At 38.4% G+C, this 23045-nt stretch overlaps 1 protein-coding gene across 1 annotated transcript in view; it reads left to right on the top strand.

The window, feature by feature from the left end:
• MAP3K5 (mitogen-activated protein kinase kinase kinase 5) overlaps nucleotides 1–23045 on the top strand; it is a gene marked incomplete at its 5' end in the record, with an annotated part of 225813 nt that overhangs the window by 133899 nt on the left and 68869 nt on the right. Inside the window, 4 exons of the mRNA XM_079716111.1 lie at nucleotides 1987–2146; nucleotides 3587–3740; nucleotides 15937–16044; nucleotides 21949–21998. Of these exons, the coding sequence (XP_079572237.1) occupies nucleotides 1987–2146; nucleotides 3587–3740; nucleotides 15937–16044; nucleotides 21949–21998 (472 nt within the window). The remainder of the gene's footprint in view (nucleotides 1–1986; nucleotides 2147–3586; nucleotides 3741–15936; nucleotides 16045–21948; nucleotides 21999–23045) is intronic.

The raw sequence follows: 23045 nt of genomic DNA, 5'->3' as shown, positions 1-23045 counted from the left end.
TAGCATTTGTTGTAGAGCTGGTTTGTTGGTGCTGAATTCTCTTAGCTTTTGCTTGCCTGTAAAGCTTTTGATTTCTCCATCGAATCTGAATGAGATCCTTGCTGGGTAGAGTAATCTTGGTTGTAGTTTCTTCCCTTTCATCACTTTTCGTATATCATGCCACTCCCTTCTGGCTTGTAGAGTTTCTGCTGAGAAATTAGCTGTTAACCTTATGGGAGTTCCCTTGTATGTTATTTGTCATTTTTCCCTTGATGGTTTCAATAATTTTTCTTTGTCTTTAATTTTTGCCAATTTGATTACTATGTGTCTTGGAGTGTTTCTCCTTGGGTTTATCCTGTATAGGACTCTCTGCAGTACCTGGATTTGAGTGGCTATTTCATTTCCTATGTCAGGGAAGTTTTCATCTATAATCTCTTCAAATATTTTCTCAGGTCCTTTCTCTCTCTCTTCTCCTTCTGGGACCCCTATAATGCGAATGTTGTTGCATTTATTCTATTGATTCCTTCTAGTGTTTTGTTTTTGTTTTTGTTTTTGTTTTTTTGCGGTACGCGGGCCTCTCACTGTTGTGGCCTCTCCCGTTTTGGAGCACAGGCTCCAGATGCGCAGGCTCAGCGGCCATGGCTCACAGGCCCAGCTGCTCCACGGCATGTGGGATCTTCCCAGACCGCGGCACAAACCCCTGTCCCCTGCGTTGGCAGGTGGACTCTCAACCACTGCACCACCAGGGAAGCGCAGCATAAAGTTTTTTAAAGGTTGTTTTGTTTTGTTGAAGTATAATTTTCAAAAAAGATAAATTTATGACTGTCAGAAAATGTAAAATATTATTCTATTTAATTCAGTTAACATGGAAACAGTAAGAGGCTCTGTCCCGTTTAAAGTTTATTTAAGAAGCTAGGGTATTTATAATTGATGAAAGAAATGTTAAAATCAGATATCTGAGTTTGATTGTTTTAAAAAGCTTGTTTATGTCCAGCAGGTTATAAATCTTAGGGATTCACTGTTTAACTAGGCAGAAATTATTTACATCTCTCCTGAATAAAATCATATTATACAAGTTAACAGGTAAACTTCTCTAAGATCGTTAATAAATAGTGAGATGAACTAGCTACACTTTCCCTAGACAGTCCTTGAGTGGCCTTATGCCTCCATATGATATTGAAATGACATGTTCCACATTTTTACCTTACTCCCAAACCTCAGATAACTTTCCTGACATTTAGTAACTTTCCTGTCATATGTTATGGATGTTAGTGGCAATTCTACGGAGGTATTTTTTTTTAAGCAAATAAATCCTTCCAAATGCAAAAATAATACAAGGCAGAGTAGAGATAAAAAGTTAGAATGAAATGCAAAGAGCCCAGAAGTAGCAAAACAATGTTAAAAAAGAAAAAAGTTGGAGGATATACATGACCTGATTTCAAGTCTTGTTACAAAGCCACAGTATTCAAGACAGTGTTATTTGTCAGTTTCCTTATTTCTTTAACTTTCTAAGTGTATAATAACTGTTTTTGCATATAAAATTATTAATTATTATAGCATTTTACTCTTGCAAAGTATATATACTGTATACATTTATACTTCAACTGATGGATAGAATTTCAGCATATTTCCCTTTCAAGTAATTAAAGAATCCATGATATAGTAAGGGAAAGAAGGAGGTTACACAGCAAGAGGTTGAATGTTATCACCTTTTAATTTATGCATATATGCATATATAAAAATTCTAGAATGATGTACATCAGTGTGACACTGGCAGTTATTTTGTGGTTTTCAAATTGAGGGAAATTTTCACTTGCTTCTGTGTACCTTTCTGAGTAGTCTGATTTTTTTTTTACAGTGAACTTAAGCCCTTTTTAGAATCAGAAACTTAACAAAACTATTTTAATCTGAAAGGAGGGATGAAAGCTTAGTTTTGCTTTTTAATAAAACGTCAGCTCTGCCTGCCTACCATGTGTTGTAAAGTTATTCTTCCTATTCATCTTCTAGGGGTGAAGCTCAGTAGCCTTCTTGGTAAAAAGGGAAACTTGGAAAAGCTCCAGAGCTACTGGGAAGTTGGATTTTTCCTGGGAGCAAGTGTCCTGGCCAATGACCACTTGAGAGTCATCCAAGCATCTGAAAAGCTCTTTAAACTGAAGACACCTGCATGGTAATAGTAAATTGTTAGGTGTTCGTACAGTTATTTTTGATAAAAGCTCCTATCACTTGTTTCTAAATTGTTAAATCTGTTGAACTGACAAGGGATTTTATTTGCTTAGAGAATAAAATGCAGAATCTAGAGGAAAAAGTGATTGATGCTCGTGAATAAAATGTGTTATATGTAGGTTCTGATGGCTTTGGACACAGGTGTGTCCACCGGCCACCAAGCTTAGCCTTTCCATCACACTGACCAACCTGCTAGCCTAGGTTGGCCAGTGTCACCCACTTGAATCATGCAAAGGCCTCTAATTTTACACCTGCAACTCTAATCAGGAGATTCACAAGCTTCCATCTCAGCCTTCCCAGCATCCGCTCCAAACATGTGCCCTTTGTTTCCTTCATGATCTAATCTCACTTTTGGAATTCTCATTCTTGATTTTCACTTCTTTTTACTCAGGGTTTACTGACACATTTAGATGTTTCCTATGTGTGTTTTTCTAATTTCAAATTTTTCTTGGGATGTACCCAAGTCTCATCACTATGGATGTGGTAATTGGAGAGATGAAAACAAAATTCCATCTGCATTTAGGACTGTTTTTTTAATGCTGATTTTATCGTGCATCACATGTAATGATTGACCATTAGCTGTAAAGACTTTTAAAGGTTAACTGTGATATCAAGAAAGGCTCAGAGCGCTCAGAGCTCAGGCCACTGACTTCTTTTCATCAGAGGGACCATTTGAGGAAATTCCCACCATGGTAGACCTTCATGTCTTCTTAATGCCTTTCCTCACGTTCAGATCTCCTTTATTAGCAAATCCTCCCCAGCATTGCTCCCATAGTGATCTTTCTAAAATGCATGTTTGACCCTTCCCCTCCACTGAAATCTTTAAATCAGCGTAGTCTAATGGCTCCTCGCAGCCTAAGGGATAAAGTCCACCTCCTTGGCATGGCAAACAAGGTGTGCCCTTAGTCATTTAACCTCAGCCCTTGTCACACCCCTAGGTTTACGCTGCTCTCTATTTACTCTGAACATGCCAGTTTCTGACGTCATGCCATTGTGTCTCAGCACACACTGAGCATCGTCTTCCAGCCCTCTTCTTTTAAAACAAATGCATTAACCACTTTCTTGAATAGAATAGGCATTACTTTAAAAGTCATGCTTTAAGTAGATGTATTGTTCAGTCCAAGTTACTTAAGCTATCTAAGCCTCAGTTTCCTCATCTTTACAATGGAGGTAAAATGGCCTACTTTACTGAATTTTTGTGAGATTTAAGCGAGGTAACGTGTGATAGTACATGACATATAACAAATAATAAAGTTTAGTGACTTGGCATGTATAATTATTAATGCCATATTTAAATTATATTTACAGAGTAAGACTGGGGTAGATGGAACAGGTGGTTCTAAATTTGCCTATTACGTGTCTTATATCTTTTGATTTTTTTTAGGTACCTCAAGTCTATTGTAGAGACGATTTTGATATATAAGCATTTTGTGAAACTGACTTCAGAACAGCCTGTGGCCAAGCAGGAACTTGTGGACTTCTGGATGGATTTCCTGGTTGAGGCCACAAAGACAGATGTCACTGTAGTTAGGTTTCCAGTAAGTACTCTTCACGTAACTCTAAGGACATTTATGTTTTGTTTCTTTTATTTAAAGAACATCTTACACTTGTGATTGTGACTGTATTAATGTGCTGGTTTTCATGCCCTAAAATGAAGATGGTCATCTGGTTAATATATTTATTTTCTACAAATTGGTTTGCTTTAGCTTACTTTCTAAAATAACTTCTCACAATCAGAGAAATAAGATACATTTTCATGTTTTTTCCATGAAACTTGTTGGTTTCCTTTGATAAGTTGTAACATGTGCTTTCCCAAGAAAAGATTATCTCTTAGCTCAGGAAGTCAAGATATCTCTTCAGACCAGATGAATGGCTGTTTTTCATTCATACTACAGTTTTGTTGACATTGTCAACATCAATATCATCAACATTATTGTGGTGAAAAGTGTCAGGCTCACCTGCATTGTTACTCCATCACTACCACTTACTACCCATGTGGGTCAGAGTTAGATGCGGTGTCCCCAGTCACTTTTTACAGTGCTTTAGAGGCTGGGAAATGATGCCTTATAGGTTCTGGTCTGCAACTCATTTTGGCTAGTCTCTATCAAATTTACATATTTAAATGTATATCACACACACACACACACACACACACACACACACATACATACACATACACTTTAAAAATATATTGTCCATCTCAGCTGGTGCCAACCCCATACTGGTAGTTCTTGGAATACCATCCAAAGCAATATAGCTTTGGTATCCAATTCAAGAATTACTGGCAACTGACTGTGTACACAGATCTCTTCCCATGTCAAAGTGATGCCATAAATCTCTCTGTTTTGAGCTCTCTTTGTCTCAGTTTTTCATACTCAGAGGTGGTGACAACTCTCAATTTTTTTTTCAATTCTTTTTATAAAATCTTGTTTTCTAGTTCTTGTTAGTAGGATCAAATTTTTCATTTAATTAAATCCATCACTGGCATTAACTCTCTTCCTTTACTCTTGCTTCCAGATGAAGCCGTAAGCTCAGCAGTATCTTTAGTTGAAAAGCCTTTCAAACTAAAACACTTCACTCTATTTTCTAGCCTAGATAATGTGTAGTCTAGGAAAATACTTATCTCAGAGTGAGCTGGCAGCTTGCCTTTAGCTAGTGCTCTGATGGTAGTAAACGTGGTAGTGAAAGAAGGCAGCACAGAACTGAAGTATTTAATCAACTGTTGCTGGACTAAGAAAGTTGGCTATGAGAGGAAACCACTCATATTAGCTATTCTGAGCTAATTTAAATTACTTTAACATGAATTAGTCTGTCATAAGGTGAATATAAAAAAAATAAAACCAGAAAATAATAAGAGAGAAGCCAGGAGAATATAGGTATATACTCCAGGAAAGAGAGGCTTTCTTAAGCAAGAAAGGGACCTATAAGCCCCAAAGGCAAACATTGACCAATTTGGTTTCATTAAAAATTCAAGTTTTTGTTCACCTTAAAAAAAAACCCACCATAAACATGGCAAATGTTAGTTAGGGAGAGAATATTTAATACTAGTGCTGCAAAAGGATCAATTTGTCGAATATGCAAAAAAACAAAACAAACACAAACAAATAAAAACAACTCCTACAGACTGATAAGCAAGAGAAACAGAAAAATGGTCAAATCCTATGAAAAGGTAAGTAACCTCACTAGGTAGCCAAAAAATGCAAATTAACACAAGATACCATGGTACGTCTGCCATTTTGCATGTGTGCAAATATATGTGTAGGATAAATTCCCAGAAGTGGAATAGATTCATATTGCATGTTGCCTTCTGTAGGGATAATATCAATTGACATTCCCACTGGCAATATATGAAACTACCTGCTTTCACAAAGTCTCTCCAAACAAGTGTATTTATCAGATTTGTACTTTTGCTAAACGTATAGATGAAAAATGGCATATTGGGGTCATTTGAGTTAGTATTTCTCTTATTATGCGTGAGTTTATGCACATGATTAAGTTCATATGTTTAAAAGACCACTCAGTGATTTAAAAAAAGAAAAGAATTTGTTGCCAACATTTAAAAATGAAGAGAGTTGAACCTTCTGTGCTGGCTGTGAGGGAGTAAATGGTCTTGATACTGCTATAAATCACTGTAAAATCTGAGATAATCTCTTCTTGGGAAAGCACATTTTACAACTTGTCAAAGGAAACCACCAAAATATATAAAACAACTGTTTGCAGGCATTAAACAGCAATCATGTGAGGGCTGCCATCCTTGAGAGGGGAAGTACTAGAGCTGAGTCCCAGCTTCATCTGCTCTTTTTTCACTAAGGTCATTTTTCTGGCTGCAGCCCAAGGAAGTGGCTTCTCGCTGGGCAGCACCAGCAGGGATCAGTGTTCAGGATCCTAAGACAGCTGGAATATGAGGGACAGGGTGTTGGAGAAGGGGGAGCCTTGACGAGTGAGCCCCAGGATTCTGCCTGCGTATTTCCCTTGAGCCCTAGGGCACCTCCTCGACAGTGTGAACGAGGAGTAAGCACGTCCTGAATTAAAGATTACTAGATTACTAGACATTCTAAGGAGCAGGAAAAAGTGACATAATAAGAGCTAAAACCAACCAATAGAGGTATTCCCCAAGCTGATTCTCATGTTGTAGTTCCCAGGTAAGGACGTCACATAAGTATAATACGATTTTAAGGAAAATAAAGGAAAAGATGGACAAAATGGATGGAAAGGTGGAGTATTTCAGCTGAAAAATAAAGTTTATAAAACGTCAAATGAAAAATAAGGAGAATTCACATAAAAATCCAGATCTTTAACTACTCTTGAAAAATTAAAGGGATGGGGAATTTGTAACTGCATTCTCCAAAAGCAGCAATCTCCTGAGCCAACTGGATGCTACCATTTAAGAGGTCAATTACAGTCCCATTCATCCTGCTTCACTCACTCACCTTTTCCACTCACTCCCTGAAATCACTGGAATTTGCTGCCCATGCTCTACTGCATAGAGAAAGGCAAGCTTCTAGTGCCTGTGGTTCTGCATCAGTCACTATAACTCTTCGTGTCCTTAGAGTAACAGCTTCTGTAGCTCACACTTGTGAAGGCTGCGATAGGTCTTGATTGTGGTGATTACCTTATCCTTCTTTGGAAGTAGGTTTGACCAGGTTACTTATATTAGAAAATATTTAGGGGAGATTGGGTCAAGATGGCAGAATTGAAGGACGTGCGAGCACTCCCTCTTGCGAAAGCACCAGAATCACAATTAACTGCTGAACAATCATCAACAGGAAGACACTGGAACTCACCAAAAAAGATACCTCACATCCAAAGACAAAGGAGAAGCCACAATGAGACTGTAGGAGGGGTGCAATCACAGTAAAATCAAATCCCATAACTGCTGGGTAGGTGACTCAAAAACCAGAGAACAATTATACCACAGAAGCCCACCCACTGGAGTGAAGGTTATGAGCCCCACGTCAGGCTTCCCAACCTGGGGGTCCAGCAACAGGAGGAGGAGTTCCCAGATTCCTTTGAAGAACCAGTTAATGTAGGGATCTGAGTGTATGTATCATATTGAGAACTCCATAATGGGCCACGTAACAAATAATGCTACTGGTATGAATATTATTGAGAAGTAATCTATTTTTCAGCTAAGTGTTAATTTAAGGGTTTGAAGGGTGATCCAATGTCAGTTTGAAATAACTATTTCTTGGCCTATATGGACAAATATAATTGTTGGAACTAGTCTGGTAATGAAAGTATATGAGACAGACTTCAGACTTTGAAGGCTAGCATGATTTGATTGCAGGACTTCAACAGGACTGGGGGAAACAGAGACTCTACTCTTGGAGGGCACACAAAGTAGTGTGCGCATCAGGACCCAGGGGGAAGGAGCAGTGACCCCAGGGGAGACTGAACCAGACCTACCTCCTAGTGTTGGAGAGTCTCCTGCAGAGGCGGGGGGGTGGCTTTGTCTCACCAGGAGGACAAGGACACTGTCAACAGAAGTTCCGGGAAGTACTCCTTCGCAGGAGCCCTCCTCAAAGCTGCCATGAGCCCCACCAAAGAGCCTGTAGCCTCCAATGCTGGGTTCCTCAGGCCAAACAATCAACAGGGAGGGAACTCAGCCCCACCCATTAGCAGACAACCAGATTAAAGGTTTACAGAGCTCTGCCCACCAGAGCAACACCCAGCTCTACCCACCACCAGTCCCTCCCATCAGGAAGCTTGCACAGCCTCTTAGATAGCCTCATCCACCAGAGGGCACAGCAGAAGCAAGAAGAACTAGAGTCCTGCAGTCTGTAGAATGAAAACCACATTCACAGAAAGATAGCCAATGAAAAGGCAGAAGACTATGTACCAGAGGAAGGAACGAGATAAAACCTCAGGAAAACAATTAAATGAAGTGGAGATAGGCAACCTTCCAGAAAAGGAATTCAGAATAATGATAGTGAAGATGATCCAGGACTTCAGAAAAAGAATGAAGGCAAAGATCAAGCAGATGTAAGAAATGTTTAACAAAGACCTAGAAGAATTAAAGAACAAACACCTAGAAGAATTAAAGAACAAACAGAGATGAAGAGTACAATAAATGACATGAAAAAGACACTAGAAGGAATCAGTAGCAGAATAACTGAGGCAGAAGAACAGATAAGTGACCTGGAAGACAGAATGGTAGAATTCACAGCTGTAGAACAGAATAAAGAAAAAAGAATGAAAAGAAATGAAGACAGCCTGACACCTCTGGGACAACATTAAATACACCAACATTTGCGTTATAGGGGTCCCAGAAGGAGAAGAGAGAGAGAAAGGACCTGAGAAAATACTTGAAGAGATTATAGTTGAAAACTTCCCTAACATGGGAAAGGAAATAGTCACCCAAGTCCAGGAAGTGCAGAGAGTCCCAGGCAGGATAAACCCAGGGAGAAACACACCAAGTAATCAAACTGACAAAAATTAAAGACAAAGAAAAATTATTAAAAGCAACAAAGGAAAAATGACAAATAATATACAAGGAAACTTCCATAAGGTTAATAGCTGATTTCTCAGCGGAAACTCTACAAGCCAGAAGGGAGTGGCACAATATATTTAAAGTGATGAAAGGGAAGAACCTACAACCAAAATTACTCTACCTGGCAAGGATCTCATTCAGATTCGATGGAGAAATCCAAAGCTTTACAGACAAGCAAAAGATAAGAGAATTCAGCACCACTAAACCAGCTCTACAAAAAATGCTAAAGAAACTTCTCTAAGTGGGAAACACAAGAGAAGAAAAGGACTTACAAAAACAAACCCAAAACAATTAAGAAAATGGTAACAGCAGCATATATATGGATAATTACCTTAAATGTGAATGGATTAAATGCTCCAACCAAAAGACACAGGCTCGCTGAATGGATACCAAAACAAGACCCATATATATGCTGTCTACAACAGACCCACTTCAGACCTAGGAACACATATAGACTGAAAGTGAGGGGATGGAAAAAGATACTCCATGGAAATGGAAATCAAAAGAAAGCTGGAGTAGCAATACTCATATCAGATAAAAGAGACTTTAAAATAAAGAATGTTGCAAGAGACAAGGAAGGACACTACATAATGATCAAGGGATCAATCCAAGAAGAAGATACAACAATTATAAATATATACGCACACAACATAGGAGCACTTCAATACGTAAGGCAAATGCTAACACCTATAAAAGAGGAAATTGACAGTAACACAGTGATAGTGGGGGACTTTAACACCTCACTTACACCAATGGACAGATCATCCAGACAGAAAATTAATAAGGAAACACAAGCTTAAAATGACACAAAAGAGCAAATAGATTTAATTGATATTTATGGGACATTCCATCCGAAAACAGCAGATTACACTTTCTTCTCAAGTGCACATGGAACATTCTCTAGGATAGATCACACCTTGTGTCACAAATCAAGCCTTGGTAAATTCAAGAAAATGGAAATCATATCAAGCATCTTTTCCAACCAAAACGCTATGAGATTAGAAATGAATAACAGGGAAAAAAACATAAAAAACACAAATACATGGAGGCTAAACAATACATTACTAAATAACCAAGAGATCACTGAAGAAATCAAGGAGGAAATCAAAAAATACCTAGAGACAAATGACAATGAAAACACGACGATCCAAAACCTATGAGATGCAGCAAAAGCAGTTCTAAGAGGGAAGTTTATAGCAATACAATCCAACCTCAAGAAACAAGAAAAATCTCAAATAAACAATCTAACCTTACACCTAAAGGAACTTGAGAAAGAAGAACAAATAAAACCCCAAGTTAGTGGATGGAAAGAAATCATAAAGATCAGAGCAGAAATAAATGAAATAGAAACAAAAAAAACAATACTGAAGATCAATAAAACTAAAAGCTGGCTCACTGAGAAGCAAAATTGATAAACCTTTAGCCAGACTCATCAAGAAAAAGAGGGAGAGGACTCAATCAATAAAACTAGAAATGAAAAAGGAGAAGTTACAATGGATACCGCAGAAATACAAAGCATCATAAGAGACTACTGCAAGCAACTCTATGCCAATAAAATGGACAACCTGGAAGAAATGGACAAATACTTAGAAAGGTATAAACTTCCAAGACTGAACCAGGAAGAATTAGAAAATATGAACACACCAATCATAAGTATTGAAATTGAAATTGAAACTGTGATCAAAAATTTTCCAACAAACAAAAGTCCAGAACCAGATGGCTTCACAGGTGAATTCTATCAAACATTTAGAGAAGAATTAACACCCATCCTTCTCAAACTCCAAAAAATTGCAGAGAAAGGAACACTCCCAAACTCATTCTTTGAGGCCACCATCATCCTGATACCAAAACCAGACAAGGATGCTACAAGAAAAGAAGATTACAGACCAGTATTGCTGAGTAATATAGATGCAAAAATCCTCAACAAAATACTAGCAAACAGAATCCAGCAACACATTAAAAGTATCATATACCATGACCAAGTGAGATTTAACCCAGGGATGCAAGAATCTTCAATATACACAAAGCAATCAATGTGATGCAGCATATTAACAAACTGAAGAATAAAAACCATATGATCATCTCAATAGATGCAGAAAAAGCTGTTGACAAAATTCAACACCATTTAAAAAAAATTTTATTTATTTATTTATTTATTTATTTATGGCTGCGTTGGATCTTCGCTGTTGTTCGCGGGCTTTCTCTAGTTGTGGCGAGCGGGGACTACTCTTCGTTGCGGTGTACAAGCTTCTCATTGCAGTGGCTTCTCTTGTTGCAGAGCACGTGCTATAGCTGCGCGGGCTTCAGTAGTTGTGGCTCACAGGCTCTAGAGCGCAGGCTCAGTAGTTATGGCGCACAGACTTAGTTGCTCCGCCGCATGTGAGATCTTCCCAGACCAGGGCTCGAGCTCGTGTCCCCCTGCATTGGCAGGCGGATTCTTAACCACTGCACCACCAAGGAAGTCCCAACACCCATTTTTGATAAGAACTATCCAGAAAGTGGGCATAGAGGGAAACTACCTCAACATAGTAAAAGCCGTATATGACAAATCCACAGCAAACTTCATTCTCAATGGTGAAAAACTGAAAGCATTTCTTCTAAGATCAGGAACAAGGCAAAGATGTCCACTCTCGCCACTATTATCCAACATAGTTTTGGAAGTCCTAGCCACGGCAATCACAGAAGAAAAAGAAATAAAAGGAATACAGATTGGAAAAGAAAAAGTAAAACTGTCACTGTTTGCAGATGACATGATAGTATACATAGAGAATCCTAAAGATGCCACCAGAAAACTACTGGCGCTAATCAGTGAATTTGGTAAAGTTGCAGGATGTAAAATTAATGCACAGAAATCTCTTGCTTTCCTATACACTAATGATGAAAAATCTGAAAGAGAAATTAAGGAAACACTCCCATGTACCACTGCAACAAAAAGGATAAAATACCTAGGAATAAACCTACCTAGGGAGACAAAAGACCTGTATGCAGAAAACTATAAACACTGATGAAAGAAATTAAAGATGATACCAACAGATAGAGAGATATACCACGTTCTTGGATTGGAACAGTCAATATTGTGAAAATGACTATACTACCCAAAGCAATCTACAGATTCAATGGAATCCCTATCAAATTACCAATGGCATTTTTTACAGAACTAGAACAAAAAATCTTAAAATTTGTATGGAGACACAAAAGACCCCAAATAGCCAAAGCAGTCTTGAGGGAAAAAAATGGAGCCAGAGGAATCAGACTCCCTGACTTCAGACTATACTACAAAGCTACAGCAATCAAGACAGTATGGTACTGGCACAAAAACAGAAAGATAGATCAATGGAACAGGATAGAAAGCCCAGAGATAAACCGACGCACCTATGGTCAACTAATCTATGACAAAGGAGGCAAGGATATACAATGGAGAAAAGACAGTCTCTTCAATAAGTGGTGCTGGGGGCTTCCCTGGTGGCACAGTGGTTGAGAGTCCGCCTACCGATGCACGGGATACGGGTTTGTGCCCCGGTCCAGGAAGATCCCACATGCCGCGGAGTGGCTAGGCCCATGAGCCATGGCCGCTGAGCCTGTGCATCTGGAGCCTGTGCTCCGCAATGGGAGAGGCTGCAACAGTGAGAGGCCTGCCACCGCAAAAAAAAAAAAACTCAAAGTGGATTAGAGACCTAAATGTAAGACCGGACACTATAAAACTCTTAGAGGAAAACATAGGAAGAACACTCTTTGACATAAATCACAGCAAGATCTTTTTTGACCCACCTCCGAGAGAAATGAAAATAAAAACGAAAATAAACAAATGGGACCTAATGAAACTTCAAAGCTTTTGCACAGCAAAGGATACTATAAACAAGACGAAAAGGCAACCCTCTGAATAGGAGAAATATTTGCAAATGAATCGTTGGACAAAGGATTAATCTCCAAAATATATAAACAGCTCATGCAGCTCAATATTAGAAAAACAAACAACCCAATCAAAAAAATGGACAGAAGACCTAAATAGACATCTCTCCAAAGAAGACATACAGATGGCCAAGAGGCACATGAAAAGCTGCTCAGCATCACAAATTATTAGAGAAATGCTAATCAAAACTACAATGAGGTATCACCTCACACCGGTTAGATTGTGCATCATTAGAAAATCTACAAGCAACAAATGCTGGAGAGGGTGTGGAGAAAAGGGAACCCTCTTGCACTGTTGGTGAGAATGTGAATTGATACAGCCACCATGGAAAACAGTGTGGAGGTTCCTTAAAAAACTAAAAATAGAATTACCATATGACCCAGCAATCCCACTACTGGGCATATACCCAGAGAAAACCATAATTCAAAAAGACACATATGGGCTTCCCTGGTGGCACAATGGTTGAGAGTCCACCTGCTGATGCAGGGGACACGGGTTCGTGCCCCGGTCCAGGAAGATCCCACATGCCACAGAGCGGGTAGGCCCGTGAGCCATGGCCACTGAGCCTGTGCGTCCAGAGCCTGTGCTCCGCAACAGGAGAGGCCACAACAGTGAGAGGCCCGCATACTGCAAAATAAATAAATAAAAAAGACACATGCACCCCAATGTTCATTGCAGCACTATTTACAATAGCCATGTCATGGAAGCAACCTAAATGCCCATCGACAGGCGAATGGATAAGGAAGATATGGTACATATATACAATGGAATATTACTCAGCCATAAAAAGGAACAAAACTGGGTCATTTGTAGAGACGTGGATAAATCTAGAGACTGTTAAACGGAGTGAAGTCAATAAGAGAAAAACAAATATCGTATATTAACGCATGTATGTGGAACCCAGAAGAATGGTACAGATGACCCGGTTTGCAGGGAAGAAACAGACACAGATGTAGAGAACAAACATATGGACACCAAGGAGGGAAAGCAGGGTGGTGGGGTGGTGGTGGTGGTGGTGGTGTGATGAATTGGGAGATTGGGATTGACATTTATACACTAATATGTATAAAAAAGATAAGAACCTGCTGTATAAAAATAAAATACAAAAAAAAGAAGAAAATATTTAATTTAATTGTCTCCATTTATCTCACTACCATATCCATTCTCATGCTTCCAAGAAATAAGTGTGACCCTGGGCAAAATAAAAGAGACGAAAGTTTCTTTGGGAAATGAAAGGTCCCATCATTTATTATTATTTGAGTTTAGGTTGATTTATTCTTTTTCCTGACCTCTCTTCTGTGTATATTTTCTTTCCTGCCTACATTGGAGACCATCAACCCATCACTTAATGTCAGTCAAGAAGAAGAGGAGGTGGTGTTTTCACAGATGCTATAGGAGCTTAGATATGTACCTCTACTTAATATCTGCTCTTTAGAGTTTACAGGCCTTGCTGTCTTCCTTCACACTTCACAAGTTAGCCATTAATTGTAATGTTAACCGATATAAAAGACTAGAAACTAAAAGCAAGAATGTGTATACTCTCTAGCAAGTTGTATCTAGCTGGTTTTGTCAAATTGCCTCCTTTTTTCTTGTCTTTTCTCAGGCTTTCTGTGACATCCACAATACGTGCTACAAATTCTTCACATTTTGTCGTTTCAAGGCCAGTTCAAAGGGCTCAGCGAGCATTAGAGAATAATAATTGCAACCAGTTTTTTATTCCTTATCTCAAGATAAGAAACACATAGTTCAGATTTTATCTATTAGAAATATTTGAGACAATACTGCCATCATTTAAGAAGACAGGAGATAATCTGTGCTGTGCTTTTCTAATGTTAGATAGCGGGCCATTAGGGAACGAGGTATGTTCTCATTGTCAGCGGAGTGACTTGGGTGCGATTTTGGGAAACCCACCTTTTATTCCCTATTGTTCGTTTTAATTTCAAAGCACTGGGATACTCAGATTTGAGAGCACCATTTGTGCCAAATTCAGATTTAATATTAATGATTTTCATTATTATTAATTGGTGCCACTTAGCTGTCTGTTGATGGGAATTTGTACCTTGATTCACACGATATGTTTCTGAATCAGACTATGTTCCCCAGTGGGCTCTTACTGTGTGTTTATTTTGATACATGCCATCTTATTTTCATAGCTAGAGCCTGACCAAGAATTCTGTATGCCCTTAAAGTTTTTTATGCTCAAGTAAAGAAAATTTTGTCTTTCTAATCCCCTTTCTCTAGTTCTCTGTACCTTAACTTAAAGAAAAACAAGTATTCCAGTTTCTCTGAGTGTTAAGTATTTCCTTTTCTTTCCAAGTATTTCTACTTAAGACTGCACAGAAATTTTGAGCTAGATAGGTGCCTTTAAGTGTTTGTACGATTAGGTAATATCTGTAGCACCTTTGAAATCAGGGCACGTGTGGCATTTTAATGTTATTTGCTCCTAATATGAGATATTAGCAATAATATAATACATCATCCAGTCCTTTGATGGAGATTCTCATCTCATTTGTCATATATCCGTCATATATCTCCAAAACAGGAGCAAGTTTTATTTCTCTCACAAAATTAAATAAATCATTATTAAAGATACCGGTCTTATCTTGAAGGCAGTGCAAAAACATTATTTCATGCAACTATGTTCATTTCTTTGGTTTATATATAAAACTCTTTCAATAATAATCAAAATCATTTCTCAATCCCTTTATAAGGGTATGAAAACCATACTACTACATCTTTATGATAAGGTGTGGCCGCAGAAAATCAAAAATAAGGATGTGACACTCTATATATGGAATCTTTTCTGTGCACAGAATTATTTGTTTTACCACATTTCTGCCTTTCTTTGACACATTTATATTTATAGAAATAGATTATGGGAAAAGAATATGAAAAAAATAGATATGTATCTATGTGTAACTGAATCACTTTGTTGTACACCTGAAACATTGTAAATCAACTATAAAAAAATAAAATTTTTTTAAAAACTAAAAGATTCTGTATTGATTGTAAGATAAAACAAAAGTTTTTGAATATATATATATATCATTAGTAAATTCCCTGGGGATAGCAAACCAACATATGGATTTCAAACATTTATTTCTAATTTCTTTAGCAATGAAAGGTAATGCATTACTGGAATTTATAATAATTGTTTAATACCATAAAATGCTCAAAGGACTCATAGGGGTAGCAACAATCAGAAGTTAAAATGGTTTTACTCCAGTGTTGGACTCAGCCTCATCCGTTAATCTCCTGTGTCAGTGCAGTGTTGTTATAACAGCTCTAAATGGCTTAAATCTTAAGTCACTAATATTAGCCTTATATTTTCAAGGTATTAATATTAGAACCAACCAAAATCTATCAACCTTCGTATTTGTCTATCAACAATGAAGTGGAGGAAAAGACAATATCTATCTGGCACGTACTTCCTGATGACAAGGTAAATTGTGCAATTATTAAGACAAGAGCATTCGTAGCGAAGAACTTTAGACCCTTCGGGCATTTATATATTCCAGCAAATATCTGCATTAGTTAAGAAGAAATAGCTTCCTGTGTATTTATCTTGGCATAAATACATTCTGTAATATAAAAGCAGTTAGATTTTTTGGTTATGGATTTCACTCACTTAATAAAATATAATTCAACTGTTTGGATTTTTATTATAGATAGCATAGCCCTCCAAAGGGCACCCAAAATGGGATTGTTTCTGCTTTGCAAATTCATGCTATAAATTATTATGTGTCAAAGACCTGACTTAAAATATATGATTTAAAAGATGCATATCTTAATTCTAGGAAGCCTGTCAGAATAACGCTATTTCTAGTCTTACACTGGTATGATTAAAGTTATAATTGCATCTCGCCGGTTGGTTATCAGAGTAGCTGCTACATTTCAGATTACCCACTGACTTATGTGCCGGGTATAACATGCGGTGGGCTGCGCTGCCACTGGTTTTGAAAAGAATCATAAATGCTCTCATTTCCACTCATAACCATCATTTAGATAATCCTTACATTTCTATATTTCATCAGTTTTAATGCATGTACAAATCATACTACTATTTTTAAAAAATAGAAACTTTTCAAGAGCTGATTCCAGTCCATAGGATAAACCACAGAAATGAGGAGTCTTGTGGCAAAGTAGTTTTGTGGGGTTTTTTGTAATTACTTTGTAAAATACCCTTGTCATTTTCCTTAAACATCATCCGTGCACTCAGCAAATCTTTATGGAGCACTTAGTCTGTGACAGGCACTACCAGGCTCTGTGTTAAGCACGAGGGAAACAGTGTATACAAAATAGGCCAGATTCCTGCCCAGGAGTTTACCTTCTACTCAGGGAGCCAGAAGATAAACAAATAAATAAAAGATATAGGCATCTTAAATGGTGAAAAGCGGCAAATAAAGCAGAAAAGGGAATTAGGAAGTCTATTTGAGGGTGTGGGGTTGTAGTTTTTTAAAATGTCAATGTCAGTTTTTTGAAATGTCTTTTTTGAGTCCACAGACCTGGGCTCAAATCCCTTGGGCAACATGGCATCTCCAAGCTGCGGTGTTCTCATCTGTGGAATGGAATAATAATAATAATAATATCCACCTAAAAAGTTGTGAAAATTAATCAAAATAATTTAGGTAGAGTATATTGCGCAGAGCCTGGCATATAATGAATACCGAGTGTATTTTAACAACAGTAACAACAACAGTAATAAAATTGCAGCAGTACGCAGACCCTAACATTGAATTCTCCTTAGATGACATGGCAGCAATCATTTGGGAGGTTGTTCGTGTTATATTAGGGAACTGTGATATTGCAATTTATAGTAAGAAATATATATTTGATCTTAGTCCCTGTTTCTGCCACAGGGTTCCTAAAACCCTTGAATTTCCTAGGTGCTGAGAGCCACAGAGGTGTCTTTTGTTAGGTTAATGAGGTGATGTTTGGAAAACACCTAAGGATGGGGTCTGGTTGCCAGGGGAACCAACCAGGTGATTAGAGGATTGGAACTTTCATCCCCACACCCCTGACCTCCAGGGAGGGGACAGCGGCTCTGGTAAATTAATTGAACCGAAGGAGGGGGTCCTTGGAACCTCCAGTGTCTACTCCACTTGGAGTCATGCCATCATGACGAAATTGATAATGACTAATATATCTATATGCATCTCATTAACCTTGTTTGAAAGTACACAGTGCCTTATTTACATTATTTTAAATTATATGCATACATATTCTCATAAGCAGAAGTAGAGTAACCATCCACTTGAAACTACAAAACCAAGACAGGTTAGAGACATGAACGTTATTATCTGGGAGAGATTTTCAGAAGCTTGATTGGGAAGAGCAAGGTTATCCAAGGACACTTGGAAACGGAATGGGGCTAAAGGAATTAGCAATTAGCCAGGCCCTGAGAGTGAGTGGAGAGCCAGAAGTTATTTGGAAGACAGAAAAAGAAGAGAAAGTAAGCCAGAAGTTTTTGGAAAAAGAGTACTATTTCCAGTTGTCATTATTTTCTTTTTCTGGAGGTTCTATGTTCAATACAGTTAGCCTTGTTTTGATTCTCTTATGTTTTGTGACAATTGTAGAGATAATTTTTATATTATGCTAAGAAGTATATTAGGATATAAATTAGTACATTAAGAAGATTTGTAGATTTAGGCTGTGAATTGTCCTGCTTCCATTTTTACCATCTTTTGATCAAGAAATATTACATTTGCATTGTCCCCACTGCCTACTACCTTTAGTGCTAAAAATAGTCCTTGTTCAAAAATGTAAGCTTTCTTAAATCAATCTGTTTCCATTTTAAATTTTTATCAGTTTCTTTGCAAACCCTAGTTCTCTCCATAGTGTGTTCATTACCACTGCCGTTTTCTCTGTTTTTTAAAATAGAAGTGACATAACTGGAATGAGGACAAGCAATGAAGATAACTTTGTTATTATTTTATTAGTTTAAAGCAACTGTAATGGCTATAATTAAATAACAGATAAGCAACAGGTTTAGTAGGTCTTACTGTTAAACAGGAAGTGGATTTTTGGGTCATAGAATGTTTAATTTTTTTCCTCTGAAAGTGGAACAACAGAGTGTTGCTTTTCATTTATCATATTTATTTCTTTACTCCCTCTCTCAGTATTTTCATTCTAAAATGTGGGATGAACAGTTATACGAGCTAGTATATACTTTATATTGCAATTTTCAAAACTTTAAGGTCATTATACCAAGTCCCAAGAGTTCAGGGAGTCTTCGAGAGTTACTCTATGGTCAGGGGCAAATTAATTGAAATCCCAGTCTTTTAACAGCTCTCCCTGGTTGCTGCTTAAAGTAAGTTGGTGCTTGAAGAAAGTCTGCATGAATACATGAAAGAAAAACCTAGAATGAGGAAGAGAGAAGTTATTTGCAAGATATTTTAAATCGTTGTTATTTAGAATTCCCCTCCTTTGAGGTTTGAAGCTAAGCACTCCTGGCCTATCTGGTGGCTTCTCAGGCCAAGGTAGCAGGGTCCCAGGGGAGGACTTAGTGTTGACTCCCCTTCCTCACTCCAGCTCCAACCAGTGGCCACTCAGAGAAGACCCAGGAAATTTCTTAACGGGAATATATTAACCCCAGATTCTAGATTTTGATGATATGATGCTGTCATCCATCAAGGAAGTTTTTAACTACAAAATTCCCAACTAAAAGTGGCTTAAGTAATAAGGAAACATTGTCCCATATTACAAGAACTTCTGAGGTGGATCATTCTGGGGGTAATTTCAGTGGCTTAACAGTGTCAGAATTCTAGTTGGCTTCTCTGTGTGCTCTTGTTTTTTCTCTTGTGGTCTTAAATAGCAACTCCAAGCATCACTTCATATGGACAGCATCCAAAGAAGGTTAGGGCCTTTCCCCTGGACCAAAAGTTACATCACATGTCCATGCCTAAGGCAATCACCAGCAAGGGAAATGGGCTTACCATGGCCGATTTAGGGAATCAATTTCACTGTCCCTAAACTTTGCCACCTGAACCTGAACAAAATTCATTTTTTCTTAGCAAAGAAGGAAGGGAATGGCTGTCGCCTGGGGAGCCAGCAGTGTCTGCCACAGGAATTCCTGCCATCTTAGCTCAGTATTAACTCCTTGTCTTCATTCTTGCCCTAGCTGGGGCATAGGATCTGAGGCTAACCAGTTTCAAGAGAATGGTGCTTGTGCTGACTGGATTAGGTTGAGTGTTGGTGTGGGGCTTGTTGGGGTTAATTATCACTCAGTTCTGCCTCTGCTCTGCCCTTTTCCCCTGATTCCCACTCGGACCCAGAAGACTTTTACCCTACCTGTTGGCTTTTAAAGCTCACCAGTGCCTCTCTGTGGTGAGAGGCAAGGGAGGTGGAGAGAGAGGGCTCTTCATCCCAGATCACTCCTCCGGCCCTGGGCTTTGCACCACTGAAATGGAACGTTTCCTGGCAGCACTGACAACCTTCCAGGAACCTAAACTTCTGAAAATGCTCTACCTCTTTCCTACAAAACCAGCCCAGTCACTCTGGGAAGTCTCTCCTCGGCTGTTCCCAGAAAAGGGCTGATGGAGGATAGACTTTACCAGGGCTGTCTTGCAGGTGTTTGTCAGTTGCTGTGTTCCGTCGCAGGTTTATACACTGCCCTGCCGGCTCCGCACTCAACCCCACCTCCTGATCCTGGGGATGGCCTTAGAAAGCAGCTCAGTTGCAGGCTCTGAGGATAAGGCGGCATTGTGTGCAAGGAGTGTGCAGGTAACAGCTGCAGCTCTTGGGTCACATATTTTTAGAAGGTCACCTGAGGCCGACAGGATTTAGAAGCAACTTTCCAAATTACCAGCTGAAGCTGCAGGCTGCTATTTTAATTTAAGCCCCTCTGTACTCCTGTGAAGAAAGCCGCATTCCATGAGTACCTTTCTGTGGTCTCTGCCCTCTCTGGGCCTCGTGCACAGCGGCATTTGCTCTGTGTTAATTCAGGTCACATCCCCATGACCTGACTGATGTGCATTGAAAGTAGTGTTTTAGTAGATCTACTTCGGATTTGAGAGGATCTTTTTTTTTTTTTTTTTTTGCGGTATGCGGGCCTCTCACTGTTGTGGCCTCTCCCGTTGCGGAGCACAGACTCCAGACGCGCAGGCTCAGCGGCCATGGCTCACGGGCCCAGCCGCTCCACGGCATGTGGGATCTTCCCGGACCAGGGCACGAACCCGTGTCCCCTGCATTGGCAGGCGGACTCTCAACCACTGCGCCACCAGGGAAGCCCGAGGATCTATTTTTAAGTTGCATGGCCCTAGCAAAAAACTAGGTGCTGTGGATATAAATTATGGCTTTTTGAGTTGCTTTGGCCAAAAGGAGAGTTCTGGGCCATCTCAGAGCCATGGGCTTCATTACCCATTTCACTAGCCCAGCCAAGACCTCAGCCTCTGAGGTCTTAAGTGGGTGGATAAGAGCTTGTTTCCCTGGTTGTTTTACATTTACAGAATTGAACTGCAATCAGAATTGACTACAAAACAGTACAATACAGAATTGACTACAATACATGTATCAACTCCTTTATTTCCATAAAAATATTTGTTATTAATTCTATTCAATATATTGTCACAAATATTTTTATAGAGAATGCCATCTAGCTTGTCATTTATTTAATTTAGATACATATGAATTTAATACTAATTTTAACTCGGATTTAGTAATAAACTCAAGAAATAAATTCCCACATTTTTTTTTCATCTTGGCCCTGTAAATCATCCATGTTTATCATATGATAATTAAATGTCTTATGTTTAAACTTTATTAGCATATTGACTTTTGCATAAATTAGGTAACAACACATTGTAGCAACGATGGACACCGTATACATGTGTCTACACACATACATACTTGCTGAACTATTTTCTGAAGAAATAGAACCACCATTTTAGTTAGAAAATGTAACTAAAGATAATTCAGAAGTAATTATCTTTAAACCTTGAAGAGATTTTATTCAAATTAATGTTTTTCTTTCTCAGAAAAGAAATATCGCTCGACTATAATTGAATTACCTTGATCACTGGGTTTTTTACTTGAAAATTTCAGGCTCTACTGTTATTATGTTAATATGCTAAAAATCAAGTTTTAGAATTTAATGAGACTAAGTCTCCTAGGTTCTCTTGGAAGCTGTTTTATTGAAGTACAGAAATTATTAAGTAGAGTAAATATCACCCTTGTGGCTTGAGAATGAACTGCAGTTTCCATCCAGATAGTTTGTCCCTGAAGAATTATGCACTAGGAAAAATGACCCTGTGTATATTTTTAAAAAGTAATAAAACACAATTACTGTTACGTTATTTTCATTTGGATGACTCAACCTTTGTTGCTGTTGTTCTTCCCCGTGTTCTAGAAAGGTATACATGAGTGGAATTTTAGTGCTTCTTCCGTCAGGGGAGTGAGGTAAGTTTCCTTGGTGCATTTCGTTTACTTAGAAGATGTTTTTTCTAGAGTGTGAATGTCTTGGATAGGACTTGTAGTCATGATTTAAAAAGGCAAAGAACTTCAAGAATCCTTCTGTTGATGAAAATGCTCAGCCTTCTTCAGACTCTTTATCTCCGTTACAAAAAGATTTGCAACAAAACCTTCACTGTTTGAACTGACTCTGCACTTGTCACCTACTTAAAATGTGGTGACAGATAAATGTGAACTGTGGACCAGAGTCAAGGTGAGGATAAAAGTGAGCTGTGTGGGGTCCTCTCTAGCTGGGTTTATGTTAGAGGATGGTTTTTCTGGTCTTTTGGTATCCCAGGAACTAATCTCTCCTTAGATGTATTGAAAACATACATACCATCTGCCAGATTGTATCCTGTAGCTAATATTAATATGGTGAGATTATGGGAATTCATTTTTCTACGACTTTTCCTGAGGTCACCGTTAATGAAGTGTTCTTGAGGTTACAGTGGCTCCCTTCAGTTCTGACATTGCCATCATAATGCCAATTCCTGGGGTTTAGAAATGAGATTTATTTCAGAATCAAGAGCCACTGGTTAAATGTTTACATACTTGTTCTACAGAAGTTTATGATACACCAACTCTTGCAAATTTCAAACCAAATTAGTTGTGTTTACTACTGTGTGCCCCATATAAACAGAAATGAGAAAAATCAGATTTCTGCGTGCCAGTTATACAATACTCTCTTGCTTTTGGCATAATAGTAATTGGTTTTGTTGGAGCATATGAACTGGCAGAGTCATCTGGGTCACTGATAATTGGAGTTTGCCTGGTAAAAACACCTGTTATCACATGAATGATGTGAATGGAAACAGGCCAGACTGACTCATTATATATCTTTCCAATCCATGCCTTCTCAAATAAAGCATTACTCTCTAATATTTAATTTTTAAGACCAGTCATTAGCAAGACACTCATTGCTGCCTTTTTAAGCCATCCATCTAGGAAAGTATGGTAAATATAAATTTCACTTTATCAGCATGGAATGATTATAGG

The sequence above is a fragment of the Hyperoodon ampullatus genome, assembly GCF_949752795.1.
Source record: "Hyperoodon ampullatus genome assembly, chromosome: 12".
Lineage (NCBI taxonomy): Eukaryota > Metazoa > Chordata > Mammalia > Artiodactyla > Ziphiidae > Hyperoodon > Hyperoodon ampullatus.
Note: the sequence above shows the minus strand (reverse complement) of the source record. Positions and strands in the feature narration are given on the sequence as shown.